The sequence below is a fragment of the Panicum hallii genome, chromosome 7 (genome assembly GCF_002211085.1).
Source record: "Panicum hallii strain FIL2 chromosome 7, PHallii_v3.1, whole genome shotgun sequence".
NCBI lineage: Eukaryota > Viridiplantae > Streptophyta > Magnoliopsida > Poales > Poaceae > Panicum > Panicum hallii.
Window position 1 is genome coordinate 934,718 of NC_038048.1, and position 16,240 is coordinate 950,957.

Sequence of the window (16,240 nt, forward strand, 5' to 3'; positions counted from 1 at the left end):
TTACATGTATTCCTGTGATACCCATAATCTACAAACTTCAGTGCAGATTAGACACCAGGTCTGAAGTTTCCTTTACTAATTATTATCTCTTGATGACAAGCAGAGAAAGGTACAACCATAATGGAATCAAAAGGAAAAAAACAATTGGTTAGGTTAAACTGCTTGCTGATAAAATGAAAATTTTCATGGCCTAAGTTTTGTCTGCTAACAGAAGCACCAATCCTTTTGGCCAGGAGACCAACACACAAATATAAAAAAAATCTTAGAAACTATGTATTACAACATGGTGGGTAAGGATCTTCTGCCATGGAACTAATTACTGATCCATGAATGTGCCAACAATAATTTGGAGATGCACAATCAAGCTCATTGTAGAAGGCAAACATACTGGATGAAACGGTGCTACCAGGAATCAAGGCACATTAAAACCAAATATGACCTATATTTGTAATAACTAATAAGAACCCTATATTTGTATAATTGCATACTAGCTCATAGCATGTCTTGATGTTCTTGCTCCTATTGCTTGCATGCAACCTGCAGGATGTCATCTGCTGCCTCGAATCCACGTAGCCCTAATCCAGTGGACAAGCCAGCAGTTAAAAGGAATTATGAAGACATAGGGTGGGAGTATGGAACCCTTGTTAATCCAGCTGATTTGAATGTGATAAAGTGCAAGCTATGTCCTATGGTTGTGAAGGCAGGGATTTATAGGCTCAAGCTACATATTGCTGGCATAAAAGGCCAAGTCCGGTCATGCCCCAATGCAACTCCGGAGGATAGAGAGAAGTGCAAGAAAGCTATTGGAGACTCAAGGAAAGCTAAAATTGCTAGGCTATCAGAAAAACAAGAGGTCATAGATGCTGTTGCGAATGAGATGGACACAGATGATGGCACGGGCCTTGATGATATTGGCAGCTCTCAACCATGGGCAGTGGGTCCTATGGATAAATTCACAAACTCTCTTGACTCTAGTTCTTTGGGTTCCAATCAAAGAAACCTTCACCAGCAAAAAATTTCAGAACATATAATGAAAGAAAGGCTGCACAAGTTGAAGAGATATATTGCAAGGTGGATTTATGTGCATGGTAAATGGATAAATATTTGCTGGATGTTGTTATATTTAACTATTTAAGTATCTTGTTTGCTGCATTTTGAAAGAAATACCCTTGTACTTTAATTTCAGGAATACCTTTCAACACAATAAATTGTGATGAGTTTGATCAAGTGTTGGAAGCTGCTGGCCGCTTTGGTCCAGGTGCAAAGAAGCCTTATCAACATGAGCTGCGGGAGAAGCTACTACATGAGGAAGTAGAGGATACAAAAAAGATAGTTAAAGATTAAGCAGAAGAATGGAAAGAACTAGGTGCTCTCTTATGACTGATGGTTGGACTAATCAAAAGAGGAGGAGTATAATGAACTTGTGTATTAATTGTTGCATTGGAACATCTTTTGTTCAGTCAAAGGAAGTCTCAGCTGAGTCACACACAGGGGAATTCATTTTTGAGTTCGTGGACAACTTTATTGAGAAGTTTGGGGATGGCAAGAAGCACATTGTGCAAGTGGTCACGGACAATGCTGCAAACAATATGGCAGCAAAGGATATGCTTTATGTCAAGAGACCCAATATATTTTGGACTTCATGTGCAACCCACACTATAAACCTAGTGCTTGAAGGAGTTGGGAAGATGAGAAAGTTCAAGAACACACTTGATTCAGCAAAAATTCTAACCATCATTATTTATGCCCACCACAAGACATTGTCTCTAATGAGGAAATTCACAAAGAAAAGAGACATTGTTAGGCCCAGTGTGACCAGATTTGCTTCCGCTTTTCTCACTTTGCAAAGCTTGTATGAGAAGAAAGATCAGCTAAGGATGATGTCCCAAAGCGAGGAATGGGAGAAAATTAGCTATGTGAAGAAAAGTGCCAAAGGTGTACAAGCTACAGCCACATTAGTCAAGCCTAGTTTTTGGAATGGTGTTTCTCTTTGCTTGAGAGTATTTGAGCCGTTAGTTAACATTCTTCGCATGGTTGATGGAGATACTAAACTATCAATGCCTTGGGTTCATGGTGAAATTCTTAAGGCTAAGGAAGAAATTAGAATAGCTATTGGAAATGTGGACAAGAATGAGACTGGTTTGTACAAGAGCATAATAGAAATTGTGGATGAAAAAATGAAGAAACGGTTGGACTGTCCTATTCACATGGCTGCATATTGCTTAAACCCTTATTATAGCTGCAGCAAGCCCTCTATCTTTCACAATGAGGATGTCATAGATGGGTTTTTTGCTGCTGTTGAATCATTCTACCATGGTGACTATGACAAGCAAAATCAAGTGCTTAATGAAGACTTCCACAAGTTCAAAGATAAAGCTGGACATTTTGGTAAAAATGTAGCTCAGTTGGGCTGCAAGGATTATAATTTCAGTCCAGGTATTTAAGTTATTTGCATCAAATTTGGTAGTTGGTTGCTCAGCCTTGTTGTATAAATCTTAAGTATTTTTCTTGTGCAGCTAAGTGGTGGGCAAATTATAGAACACAAGTTCCAACACTGCAAAATTTTGCTATTAGAATCCTCTCTTTAACATCAAGTGCCTCGGGTTGTGAAAGGAATTGGAGCTGTTTTGAAGGAGTAAGTCTACAAAAATTTAGTTGATCATTTCAGCATGTGTCATATTTTTTCAGCAACACTAATTGCAGCTCAATGAATTTGATATATTGTAGATCCATACAAAGAAAAGGAATAGGCTCACATGTGAGAGGGTTCAACAACTTGTCTATGTTAGATTCAATCATCTTCATGCAAAGAGGAAAAATAAAGCTCAAAACAGCAAAAGGGCAGACCCGCTTGTAGCAACCGAAGCAACCTTTGGTCAAGGATGGATGGCCCAAGGTGCAGATGAAGAGGGGTCTGATGTTGACTCTGTAACAGGTCTCACATGGAGATTAATTGCTGAGACGTGTGGTCCTGATGAGGTCACAAAACTTCGTAGGAGTGCAAGATTAGCTATGGAGAGAGAGATTGAAGAAGAGCCCTTGTCCGAAACTGATGGAGAGCCAATAAATGAGGAAGATATTGACTTTGAGTCGGACCAAGATGTTGTGATCACAACTGGTTATGAGCTAGAGGGGGAGGAAGACAATGACGGATGATGGGTTAAGCTAGAGGCTTTGACCATCATCCATAATTCCATATTACCACTATCTATTAATCTCTACCTACCGAACTTATGAACTATTGCTTTGTTTGTAAGAACCTATTTGTGGTGCTTGGTTTGTAAGAACTATCTATGTTTGTGCTTATCAATTATTTGCGGTGTTATATTATTTTCTGTCATTTGCTGATTTTGGAGCAGAATTGAGCATGTTTAATGTATTCTACTATTTAATCTTGTTCTTGTTCATATGCTGCCTGTAATGCACTATTATCTACACTTCTACAGTTCTACACCATACTCTAATAGCTGCTCCTTCTTTTTCAGGCACATATCTCAACTTGGGAGGATATCAAAATCAAAAGCTTCAAGTTTACTTCACAAAAGGTTAGTAAAGTCCTCTTTAATCTTGCTGAAATCATGCTACAGTACCAAACCATTTAGGCTGTTTAATTCCCGTTTAAACACGTCTAAACCCGTCTAAACCCTAAACGGCCCCTCGCCATTCGTCTACCGTTTTTCGTCTAGGAAAACACTGATTTAAGCAACTAAAATTATGAGGTGGATTGGGCAAGACAATTAATTTGCTAGAGAGCTAGATGTTGGATTAGAGAACTCATGCTTATGCAAACTTACTTAACCCTAAAGCTCTTATCTTGTTGAGCTCTCATTGCATGCTCCTTGGTTATTAAATTGCGTAAGTCTTGCGAGTACCTTTGTACTTATGTTGCTTTTTAAACTAAATTGTAGGTGAGCTGAAAGTTGTGTTTGGCCACTTCTACCCGCCGATCCCGGTGCGGGGGAGGAGTAGGTCGTTGTGGCCTCGATGGTGTCCTTGAGCAAGACTCCAATAGTTTATCAGTTATCACGTTTTATCAAGTTTATCCGTTGCGTAGTCGTTTCTTTTAGGATAGCATGTTAAACACTAAATTTGGATTTGTAAGCCCAAGGCTTGTAAGTTGTTGTTGAACCTTTAATTTCATATTTGAACCCTCCTATGTTGAACTTGTAATCTTTATTTGTCGAACTCTTGAAATGCTTAAAATTTATCTTTGTAGTTCATCGGCAATATATATATATATTTACGTATATATATTTATATATATATATATATGATTGTAAACGGTATGTGTGTATGCTTGATCTTGGCATATGGTGGAGCACATAGCGGGACTACCGAATTTGATATTAATTTTGGCAAACGACGTGCCAGTTGTGTCGGTGTTTTACCGGCTGCCCACCGAGGGATATGCCCAAGGTGGTAAGTTTAGGTGAGGAGGCACCGAGATCAGGAACTCGAAGGTGCAAGGGACACAAAACTTAGACAGGTTCGGGCCGCGAGGTGCGTAATACCCTACATCCTGTGTGGTGGTTTGTATTCCTTTAGGTGTAGAATGATCTTGATGATCTACCTTGAATGGGTCCCTGCCCCCCTTATATATCCGGGAGGTCAGGGTTACAAGAATCTTAGTCCAATACTAGATAAAGAATCGTAACTGAATACAACTCGAGTAGATTCCTTCTGTACCGACTAGCTTTATCTCCTATTCATACGGGATAAATAAGAGATAAATGAGATAAATAAGAGATAAGATGGGCTTTATCTCTTAAGTCTGTTTAAACTACGTTATGTACACAGTCCCGTGGCATCGGGTCTGACAAGCCCCCGAACTCTTCGTAGCTGAGTACTGCAGGCTTCTCGAGTACTTTTGAAGTAGTCTTCGGCTTCTTTTGAAGCTCCGTCTTGAAGTTCTTCTTTGAGTACTTACTTGGCTGCATCGAAGCTATGAGGTGCTCATGCCCCAAATTATTTCTTTGGTATGGTGTGCGATTGAAAAATCGCACTCCATATGGAGTAGCCCCCGAGCCTTAGGTTGAATCAGAGAATCAGGCTGAGGGTCACATTAGTCTTGAGTCTTCCTTACTTTTCAAATAAATTTAAAATATAAGTAGTCGATGCCACGTATTCCGCAGCCCCCGAGCCTTGAATCCAAATCTCTAAGGTTTGGAAATAAGGATCAAAAAGTCGTGGCATGCAATGTTAAAATGTCCACATGGTAAATAACTGATGTGATGGTAATAAATGATAGAAGTTAGATCTAGGATTCAAAACACCCCTTTTTTCGCGACAATTAACCCTGAAAAAATGATAAATTGAATACTTTATCTAAACAATCCACCAAATGACCCCTCAACTTCCGAATATTCTCTGAAATGACTCTTCAACTTCAAAGCAGTAAAAATTGTGCTTTCAATCTGCAACCCGCCAAGAACTTCCAAAATCCCCCAAATAGAACCGCATCCCGCCTTCTCCCTCTTAGAGAACTCCAATCCACCCAAATCTCCCCACCCCTTTCCCCACAGCCCCCGAGCAACTCGTGGCGAGCGGATCTGGAAATGGCGTCCAAGAGATCGGAGAAGGATGGGAAGAAGAAGGAGGTGCAGCCGCCGTCCGGGGAGTGGACATACAGTAAGTGCTCCCTCAACGACCTTAATAAGCTTGTTTCCGAGGGATTGCTCCAAGACTTCCGAAGTTGAAGAGTCTTCTCAATTGGCGCCCCTCCTTTCACGAACCTTTTCCCATGGAAAATGTAGATGAAATTGTCACATTTTACCATTTTGCCGAACGGGGTCTGGCCCTCCCCTCTTGTTCCTTTTTCCGGGGTCTTCTTTACTACTATGGGCTTGAGCTCCATCATCTCAACCCAAATTCCATTTGCCATATCGCAATCTTTATCCATTTCTGTGAAGCCTTCCTCGGAATTGAACCCCATTGGGATCTTTTTCGCTTCCTATTCCGAGTAAAACCACAACCCACCTCCAAAAATCCATCTGTTGTAGGGGGCGCCGGCATCCAACTTAGACAACAAGCCGGCGACAAGTACCTTTCATACAAATTCCCCTCCAACATTCCCGGGTGGAAGAATCATTGGTTCTACATCGAAAATCATGCCCCCCAACTCCCAGAAAAGTCAAATAAACCACCTGATGTAAGACCAGAGTGGAATATCGAACTTTCCATGGGGGACATGGATCAAGTCGATGAGTTGCTAGACACCATAGCAGCTCATAAGGAAATGGGAGTGACCAGCGCATCCGTGATGTTTTTCCTTCTTCAAACGCTGAGTCCAGCCAATCCAGCAACGCCATATACTTGGATTCGAGTACAAGGGCGCTGAAGATCCATCTCACATGTGTGCAGAGGAGCTGACGGATGAAGCTGCACTCACCCGGGTCAGGCGAGTGCTACTGGATGTGGATGCAGTCCCCTACGTCCCGCAGCTATTTGCTGCACAAAATCCTTCGAAGCCGGTAAGTGTTTGACTACTTTATGTTGAAAACAAATTTTGTTCAGCCACTGCTAACTGAAAACCTTCTGTAGGGGCACACAGAGTTATACCGCAGCTACCCTCCGCAACCTGACATCCCTCGACCGGACCACCTTCTCCCCAGCGCCGCGGCCAAAGCGAAGAGGGCTCGATAGCTGAGGCTCTGCCCGGCAGCGAGTCCACTAAAGGTGGAAGCCCCTGGCGGAAAAGGAAGCCAAGGGGGAGGCGAGAAGAGGCAACTCCCCCAGACCATCCGTGGAGTTGACCGATACTCTGCCTTCGGTTCGGCAGGGTCGCCGGGTTGTGCACAAATGAAAAGTGCAATAAGTCGAGTCCTCTAGGTATGAATATGCTGCCTTGTTGCACACTGACTTTTTCTATTTGCAGTCCACCTGCTTCTCCACCCGAGCCCGGGCACCAAGAGATGGGAACGGATCCAGCAGCTTCGGCGACAGGATCGGTTACCATTGCCGTGGCAGGCACCGCGCCACCAGCTGGTGTCACCCCGCCGCCAGCAACAAGTACCATGGTTAGGACACCATGGGCCATGAGGGTGAAGAAGGCTGTCATGAAGAGGTCTTCGCTGTAAGTGTACATCTTGTCGCATAATGAACATTCTGCTCTTTTCGACTTGTAATGATATAACTGACTCTGCTTCATTAGGTCTGCAAGCGCCGTGAGGCACAAGCCGAAACCGGCCGCAACTACCCCAGCCCCCGAGCCATCAGCCCTAGAGGGGCCCACGCCCACGGAGCTAGCCCGCGAGGCAGACACGACGCTACCCGACCTGCCACCCCCCGAGCCCCAACAAGCCGAAGCTAGAGCTGGTGGTGAGGAACAGATCGAGGCCCCTGACGCTGTTCCTGCGGATGGCACAGGTAAGTGTCTAACCGCCCATGGCTGGCTGCTTACACTCCAGGCATTATGTACTGAATGCATCTTGACTTGCAGGTACCCCGCAACCACCTTCTGAAGAAGCCGCAGAGACCTCAAGAAGTCCTGGAGATCTGCTGATGGCCGGGCCCGGGTACCAGAACATCATCTCCACAGATCTGGTGGATGATCCAATGCTGACGAGCAATAACATAAAAACCTTCAAGAAGGCTTACAAGGAGTTGTATGATTTTACCATAGTAACACGTGATTACTCTTCTGCTTGTATACGTTGTCAAGTTGCTTGTCTTAATCTCCCACTTTATGCAGAACATGATCACGCACTTGCAAAAGAAGTCGAAGAAGTTGAAAGCAGTCGTGAGTGGTCACAAGGAGCTTGCTGCCAAGGAGAAGCGCATATCCGAAGAGCTTACGAAGAACATCTATCTTCAGAGGGAGCTCGACAAGCTGAAACAAGAGCGGACTCGAGAGACATGGCTCCTCAAGAACGACCTCCACAACCTTGAGAAGGCCCACTCCGAGCTCTAGGAGCAACTCAAAGAGCAGAAGAAAGCGCACCAAGGTAGGCCCCTTTCTTCTCTCGAGTACTTTCCCTTAACAATTTTCCTTGGACTCTGAAAATATCTTCACCGCAGAGCTTAGGAAAATCTTAACATACAAAGAAGAGCTACTTACTGACGTGAAGAATATGCTATATCACCGTACAAATGACGTTGAAAAGCTGCAGAAGGTAATCGCTGACACTGAACAATAGTTCACCAATTGCCTTCGGCAGATTAAGACGCTAGACGAGAAGGATGAGCGGCGGCAAAAGGAGCTGGAGGACCTCAGGGGGGCCGCCCAGGAGCTTGTGGACATGGTGGATCCACCAGAGGAAGGCGAAGCAGGCGAGCGGCCTTTGCTGGAACGACTTCTCGGAGCGCCGCAAAAGGTCGTCAAAATCCTAACAGAGGCCCCGGTCGCATGTGTCAGCCACGCGCTCGCCTTTGTAAAATCCTTTTGGCCAGAAGCACAACTAGAGATGTTCACGCAGGGAGTGGCTACGGAGTGCACTGAAGATCAATTCAACGAGTACCTCCAAGAAGCCCAACCTGTAGCAGAACAGATAGTGAAAAATGTACTGCAGGATTAGAATGTAAAAAATAAGTACTCGTTTTCCTTGTATATATTTTTATTTGATGTCTCTACTTGTATGTGCCTTAGCTGAATTGTCATCCAGATTTGAAGGCGAAGTAGTAGACACTACCCCGGGTGCAACGACCTTGGAAGTAGTCATAGTGGCTCCGAGTAGGAACCCATCCAACAAGTTAGACATATCCCGATCGAGCGGGTCTAACCAGTTAGGAAAGAACGCGAGCATCATCGCGAGACTGCCGTGCTTATGGCAAGGAAAACGAAACTACCCCGAGTGCAACGACTCTGGGCGTAGTCGAAATTGCTCCTCATATGAGCGCATCCAACAAGTTAGGTATGAACCAATCGAACGGATCGAACTTGTTGGGAATGAACGCGAGCACTGCCGCGAGACTGCCGTGTTTATGGTAGAAAACGAAACCACCCTGAGTGCAACGACTCTGGATGTAGTTGAAATAGCTACTCATGCGAGCCCATCCAACAAGTTAGGTATAAACCTAATCGAACGGATCGAATTTGTTGGGAAAAATGCGAGCGGCGCCGCGAGACTGTCGTGCTTATGGCAGAAAAAGAAACTACCCCGAGTGCAACGACTCTGGGTGTAGTCGAAATAGCTCCTCATGCGAGCCCATCCAACAAGTTAGGTATAAACCTAATCAAACGGATCAAATTTGTTGGGAAAAATGCGACCATCGTCGCAAGCGACCATCAAAGGTCACGGCGGAAGTCGATTCATATAAAGCATGAATGTAGCTGAAGCCTCCGTCAAAACTTATAACACAAAGTCGACAAAACAAGAACGTGGCCATAGCCTCCGTCACAACTTATGGCAAGAAGTCAATTTATAAAACATGAACGTGGCCGGAGCCTCTGTCTGTTAACAGAAAAATTTACATTCCAAATTTTGCAGCACGCGGCCTCCAAATTGATTCGGAAGAAAAAAGGCCGCCTAGGCGTCTGGAGAACAGCTATCCACGCATGCTTCTTCATGGGTAGAACTTGCACAGGTGCTAAATATTTCAGGAATTCGGGACATCTTGACCCTCGGGGTATTGTAGTTGATACGACCCTGGTCTTATAACCTGCTTGACGACGAACGGACCTTCCCACCTTGAGTTGAGCTTGTGTAAGCCGGAATCGTCTTGGATGCGGCGTAGGACCAGATCGCCTATATTGAACGATCGTTCCTTCACGTTGCGATCGTGATGTCACCGGATCCCCTGCAGGTATCGGGCTGACTGAACAAGAGCGGTGCAGCAAGCCACTTCGACAGAATCGAGCTCTAACTGCCTTGCCTTGTCCGCCTCGCCTTCATTGTGCATTTCAACCCTTAGGGATTTCCACATGATGTCGACCGATAAGATAGCTTCGGAACCGTATACGAGGAAGAATGGAGTTTGTCCTGTGGCTTTGGACGGCTAAGTCCAGAGCCCCCAGATGACATGTGGCAATTCATGTATCCACTTGCCTTCTTTCTTGTTGTTTTCATTATAGAGTCTTTTCTTGAGGCCATCAATTATCATGCTGTTCGCCCTCTCGACTTGACCATTGGCCCTTGGGTGTGCAACAGAGACATATTTAATCTCGATGCACGCATTTTCGCAGAACTCCCAAAACTGGTTGGTCGTGAAGTTTGGTCCAAGTCCGTGATGATGGTATTCGGGAAGCCGAAGTGATGCAAGATATCGGAGATGAAATCAACAACTCGATCTGGTGTGAGCTTGGCTATCGGCTTGTACTCAATCCACTTGGTAAACTTGTTGATAGCCACCAACACATGGGTGAAGCCGCCTGGCGCCATTGTGAAAGACCCAATCATATTAAGGATCCAGCAAGCAAACGGCCAGGATGGCGGTATGGTGATGAGACTGTGAGCTGGGACTTGAGATTGCTTGCCAAAGAATTGGCAGTTATGATACCTCCGCACAAGATCCTCGGCATCGGACACTGCGGTGGGTCACCAGAAACCAGCTCTGTATGCTTTCCCCACCAGCATTCTTAAAGCTGCGTGGTTACCGCAAACACCCTCATGTATCTCCCGCAGCATATCGTAGCCGTCTTCTTTCGTGACGCACTTCATGAGAACGCCTGAACGTGCGCCACACCGATAAAGCTTGCTATCGACTAGGACGAACCCCTTACTTGTGTGCATGACACGAGCTGCCTCTGCGCTTCTGGCGTCCGTCCCCGCCGGTAGCCTTTGATCTCGGATGAAATCGATATAAGCCTCTCTCCAGTCCTCACCAAGCATCATAACCTCCCGATCAGGTTATTGACGGCCCGTATCGGTGGTTACCTGAGGTGAAGACTTGATGGATGGCTGCTTTAACTCCTGGACAAAGACTCCTGCTAGAACCTATGCACGAGTAGACCCTAGCTTGGATAGTATATCTGCACCAACATTATGCTCCCATAACACATGATGAACCTCCAGACCGGAAAACTTATTTTCTAGCTTGCGTACTTCTTGTACATAAGCGTCCATCGTCTCCTTGTTGCAGTCCCGCTCTTTGTTGACTTGTTGAACCACAAGAAGTGAATCGCCATATACGAGTAGTTGCTTGATGCCCGGTGATATTGCCAAACGTAGCCCGTGAAGCAAAGCTTCATACTCGGCTTCATTATTTGATACCTCTCAAAGGATCTGGAGAACGTACTTCAGTTGTTCACCCCGTGGAGAAATAAACAGGACTCCAGCGCCGCCGCCGTCGAGCTTAAGAGACCCACCAAAGTACATGGTCCAATGCTCTGGCTTGTCAACTGGAGTTGGGATTTGATTCTCTCTCCACTCAGCCATAAAATCGACTAGAGCTTGAGACTTGATTGCAGTGCGTGGCTTGAAGTCAATAGACAACGCCCCCAGTTCCACTACCCACTTTGATATACGCCCCGTGGCATCTTGATTATGGAGAATATCTGCCAACGGGAAATCCGTAATCACAGTGATCTTGTACTCGTCAAAGTAATGGCACAATTTTCTTGATGTAATCAAAATTGCATATAAAAGTTTCTGAACTGCCGGGTATCATACCTTGGATTCGGAGAGTAACTCGCTGACGAAATATACAGACCTCTGCACTCCAAATGCATGGCCTTCCTCGCCTCGCTCGCCTACAATAACACTGCTGACAACATGAGTTGTTGCCGCAATGTAGAGTAGTAGATCTTCCCCCGGCAATGGTGCTGTAAGGACTGAAGGGGACTAAAGGTGATGCTTCAGGTCCTATAAGGCTCGCTCGGCCTCCTTCATCCATTGGAACTTGTCTTGGCGCTTCAGGAGCTTGAAAAAGGGTAGTCCTCTCTCCCCGAGTCGGAAGATGAACCTGTTCAGTGCTGCCATACAACCTGTTAGCTTCTGCACATCTTTGATTGTGGCCGGAGCCCTCATATCAGTGATGGCCGAAATCTTCACAGGGTTGGTTTTAATTCCCCGGTTGCTGATGATGAACTCGAGCAATTTCCCTGATGGTACTCCAAAGATGCATTTGGTTGGGTTGAGCTTCCAACGAAACCTGCGTAGGCTGTTGAACATTTCTTCCAAGTCTGCAATCAGACCATCGGGATTTCTGGTCTTGATGACCACGTCATCCACGTAGGCTTCAATGTTTTGATGCAGCTCATCGGCAAAGCACATCTGAATAGCGCGCTGATAGGTTGCTCCTGCATTTTTCAAACCAATAGACATAGTTTTGTAGGCGTAAGTCCCGAACAGGGTGATGAACGTGGTCTTGATTTGATCCTCCTCCTTGAGCGCAATCTGGTGATATCCTGAATAACAATCAAGAAAACAAAGAAGTACACAACCTGCCATCGAGTCGACGAGTTGATCAATACGCGGTAGCCCGAAGTGATCTTTTGGGCAATGCTTGTTGATATCGATGTAGTCAACACACGTTCTCCATTTATTATTCTTTTTCCATACAAGGACGGGATTAGCTACCCACTCTGGATGAATCACTTCTTTAATGAAGCCAGCCGCGAGGAGTTTAGCTATTTCCCGTTTAATTGCCTCACGCTTGTCATGAGCAAATCTTCGAAGGCGTTGCTTTTTGGGCACAGCCTTTGGGTGTACATTCAGACTATGCTCGATCAGCCCCCTGGGCACCCCTGGTATATCCGCTGGTTTCCACACAATATGTCTCGGTTAGCCCGAAGGAAACTGACGAGCGCGAGTCCCTATTTTTTTATCTAAGCCTACACCGATGACGGCGGTCTTAGATGAGTCACCCTCCTGGAGCTGGATCGACTTGAGGGCCACATCACCAGTTGACTGGATGCTCGACTTGCTGGCCTTTCTTGAAGGGATCTCCAGCTCGGCTTGGGAGAGCTGCTGTGCGGCCGTGAGTACTTCTCCTGAAGCATCTGGCACACGCGTAGTTGAAGCATATTGGACAGCCTCCTGGTTGCAATCATATGACTTCTTCAAGTCGCCTCGGAGAGTGAGTACCCCACTTTGTCCTGGCATCTTAAGAAGTAGATAAACGTAATGCAGCACTGCCATGAATTTGGCAAGGGCCGGACGGCCCAGTATAGCATGATAAGAAGATTCGAAGTTAGCAACTTCGAATTTAATGAACTCAGTGCGGTAATTCTCCCTCATGTCGAAAGTGACTGGAAGAACCACCGTGCCAAGTGGGTGCGCCGCATTACCTGGGACAATGCCGTAGAAAGGAGACTTGCTTGGAAGCAGCATGTCCGTGAAGTCCAGACCTATTTTTCTCAAAGTGCTGGTGAAGATGAGGTTGAGACCACTCCCACCATCGACGAGCACCTTGGTTAGCCTAACTTTTGCCACCACCGGGTCCAGAACCAAGGGGAACTTACCGGGCTCCAAAAAGCTTGTCCACTGATCGTCGCGGGAGAACAAGATGGGCACCTCCGACCAGTGGAGTGGTCGTGGTGCCGCCGGCTCGACGGACATGATCTCTCGGAGAAGCAGTTTTTGTTCCCACCTGGAACCGAAGTCTCCATCCCCCCGAAGATGACGTTGACGGTCTTCAAAGCATCCTGGAACTTCAGGTTGCGCCCTTGGTCCCCTTGGTCGTCGTCTTCGGGTTCCTTGTCCATGGGCTTCTTGTCCTTCTTGCCACTGCCGGAATTGCTGAAAGTCCTCCGGAGGTGGTAACAATCAATTGCCGTATTATTGGCACCTGGATGCCATGGGCATTTCTTCTGCAGGAGCTTCTCGAACTCCTCCTGCGTAGTCGACTTCTTGCCTCGCGAGGGACGATCCACAGCCGTGATGAGATCATCTGGCTTGCGTTTTCGATGTGGACCCGGATAGTCCCGCTGGCTCTTGTCGTTGTGGTTGTCATGAGGACGCCTCAGATTGCCATCTTGGTGCCTCAGGAACCGCTCCCGCATCTTCTCTTCCTGCTCGGACCAGTCGTGCATCATGTCACGCAACCCCGCAATAGTCTTCGGTCTGTTCCGCCCGAAGTCTCTGTAGATGCCTGCATCGGTGATGCCGTTGTAGAAGCAGTCGATGATGTCCTCCACCGAGATATTCGCGATGGTGGCGCGGATATCGAAGAAACAGCATGTGTACGATCGTAGGAGCTCGTTACGTTCCTGTTTACACTAAGCAAGATCGTGATGAGTACTTGCAAGAGCGATCGCCCCCTGGAAGTTGTCGATGAAGACCTTCTTGAGCCGCTCCCAAGAGTCGATCGAGTTGTTGCTGAGGCTCTCCAACCACGTGAGCGTCGCGGGGTCCAAAGCCATCGGGAAGTAGACGACCTTGGTGATGTTGGAGCCCCCTGCTACTTCAATGGCGGTGGAGTAGCAACGTAGCTATTGCTGAGGAGCTTGCTTACCATCATACTTGGTGATGCGATCGGCTTGAAGCCCTCAGGGTACTTGTAGCTGCTGAATCGTGCGGAGAAAGCTAGGAAACGGTCGCTGCAATCAGTACCTTCCATCTCGACTTCTTCGCGCACTTTGCGCCTGGAATCGATCACGGACCGCGCATCGCGGCCTTCATTGATATGCTGGCGCAGGTCTTCTGGAGGAGGCCGATGATTGGCATGTCGCGGGTTACCTCCTGGATGTGGCTGCTGCCTCCCGCCAGGAGCCTGACTCCCGCGAGCGTTGTTGTTATTTCTACGCTGAGGTCGAGGACGGCCACCTGCCGTTCGGCTGTGAGCCTGGCTTCGGCTCTCGCCCACGCGCTCCTCCCTGAGGGTAGAAACTAGGTTTTGCTGATCAAGCTGAATCCAGGCCCTCTGCGCGTAATGAAGTGCTTGACGCACGTTTGGATCGTTGCTGCGCTCGAGTATGGCCGTAACCCTAGCGATGTTGACCACCGGTGTCCTGAAGCCCCGCTTGCTTACGGCAGCAAATTCGGCATCAAGCTCGCGATGCATGGATCGCATGCGCTCATTGACCCTCCTTCGGCGAGCTGCGCGAGCCCTGTTCCGGATCCTCCGTGCCTCACGATCGGCGTCATTTTCGTCGCCAGCGTTAGCTGTGGCTTCATCTTCAGAGACCACATCGAATTCGTCGATGGGCAAGTCGCCATCGTCCTCACCTTCTTCCGCCATCAGCACCTGGCGTGAGATGAGCTCCTCAGAGCTCTCGTCGACTAGTTCAGTCGACTGCTCCACCAAGGTGGCTAACGGCCTGTCCTCTTGAAAAGGCAAAGGCTCGAGGTGGGCCACAAGTTGATCCTCAGCCTCGAGTAGATCAGAAGGTTGCATGCCCTTCCAATGCACGAAACGCCCCTCCGGGGTGGAGGAGATCATCGGATCGCTGGCACCAAAACAACCCGAACCCCCCGACGTGCGGTGGCTTCGGGCCCATCAAGTTGGAGCAGAGAGTCCAAGTCCTTCTCTAATGCGGAGAGGGACTCGGAGATGTCGGCCTCCTGGAGATCAGTGGCCAAATCGCGTAGACCGAGTCATGATCAGCTACACGAATCCTCAGATTGGAACGAGTCCAACCCAAGGAAAGTTGATGCAGCGCCGGATGAAGTCACACCGGAAGCAGACTCCTCCTCGATCCTTGCAGTGGATGCATGGATTGACAAGTCATCGAGATCATCAACGAACTTGTCAAGGTCGCTGCGAGGATCCGCCGCGGGAGTTTTTGGCTTCATGTCGATGAGGAATCGACGAAAAATGCCAGCACCATCTGCGATGCAAATCCACGAGCCAAAAACAAACATTGTACCCTGAGAAGGTACTAACCTGGTGAACTGGAAAGATGCCATCGAGTTCGCTGGTGGATCTTCGATGCGCTCCCCTACCTGGCGCGCTAGCTATTGGTGTTTTACCGGCTGCCCACCGAAGTATATGACTAAGGTGGTAAGTTTAGGTGAGGACACCGAGATCAGGAACTCGAAGGTGCAAGGGATACAAAATTTAGACAGGTTCAGGCCGCGAGGTGCGTAATACCCTACATCCTGTGTGGTGGTTTGTATTCCCTTAGGTGTAGAATGATCTTGATGATCTGCCTTGAATGGGTCCCTGCCCCCCCTTATATATCCGAGAGGTCAGGGTTACAAGAATCCTAGTCCAATACTAGATCAGGAATCGTAACCAAATACAACTCGAGTAGATTCCTTCTGTACCGACTAGCTTTATCTCCTATTCATACGGGATAAATAAGAGATAAATGAGATAAATAAGAGATAAGACGGGCTTTTTTGAGCCTGTTTAAACTACATTATGTACACAGTCCCGTGACCCCGGGTCTGACAGGTTGTTCATATCATTAGATGTGGGT

General features: G+C 47.1%; 1 protein-coding gene across 1 annotated transcript; it reads left to right on the plus strand.

The window, feature by feature from the left end:
• Positions 1–544: 544 nt before the first annotated feature.
• LOC112899425 lies at positions 545–3,156 on the plus strand. The gene is made up of 5 exons (XM_025967885.1): positions 545–1,088; positions 1,187–1,311; positions 1,461–2,436; positions 2,517–2,635; positions 2,728–3,156. Exons 1-5 carry the CDS (start codon positions 545–547, stop codon positions 3,154–3,156), a joined length of 2,193 nt encoding a protein of 730 aa, XP_025823670.1.
• The last annotated feature ends 13,084 nt before the right edge of the window (positions 3,157–16,240 follow it).

Coding starts and splice junctions, on each gene's coding strand:
- LOC112899425 (XM_025967885.1), top strand. CDS start 545: ATGTCATCTGCTGCCTCGAATCCACGTAGCCCTAATCCAGTGGACAAG. Junction 2,437..2,516: donor GGATTATAATTTCAGTCCAG/GTATTTAAGTTA, acceptor TTTCTTGTGCAG/CTAAGTGGTGGGCAAATTAT. Junction 2,636..2,727: donor ATTGGAGCTGTTTTGAAGGA/GTAAGTCTACAA, acceptor GATATATTGTAG/ATCCATACAAAGAAAAGGAA.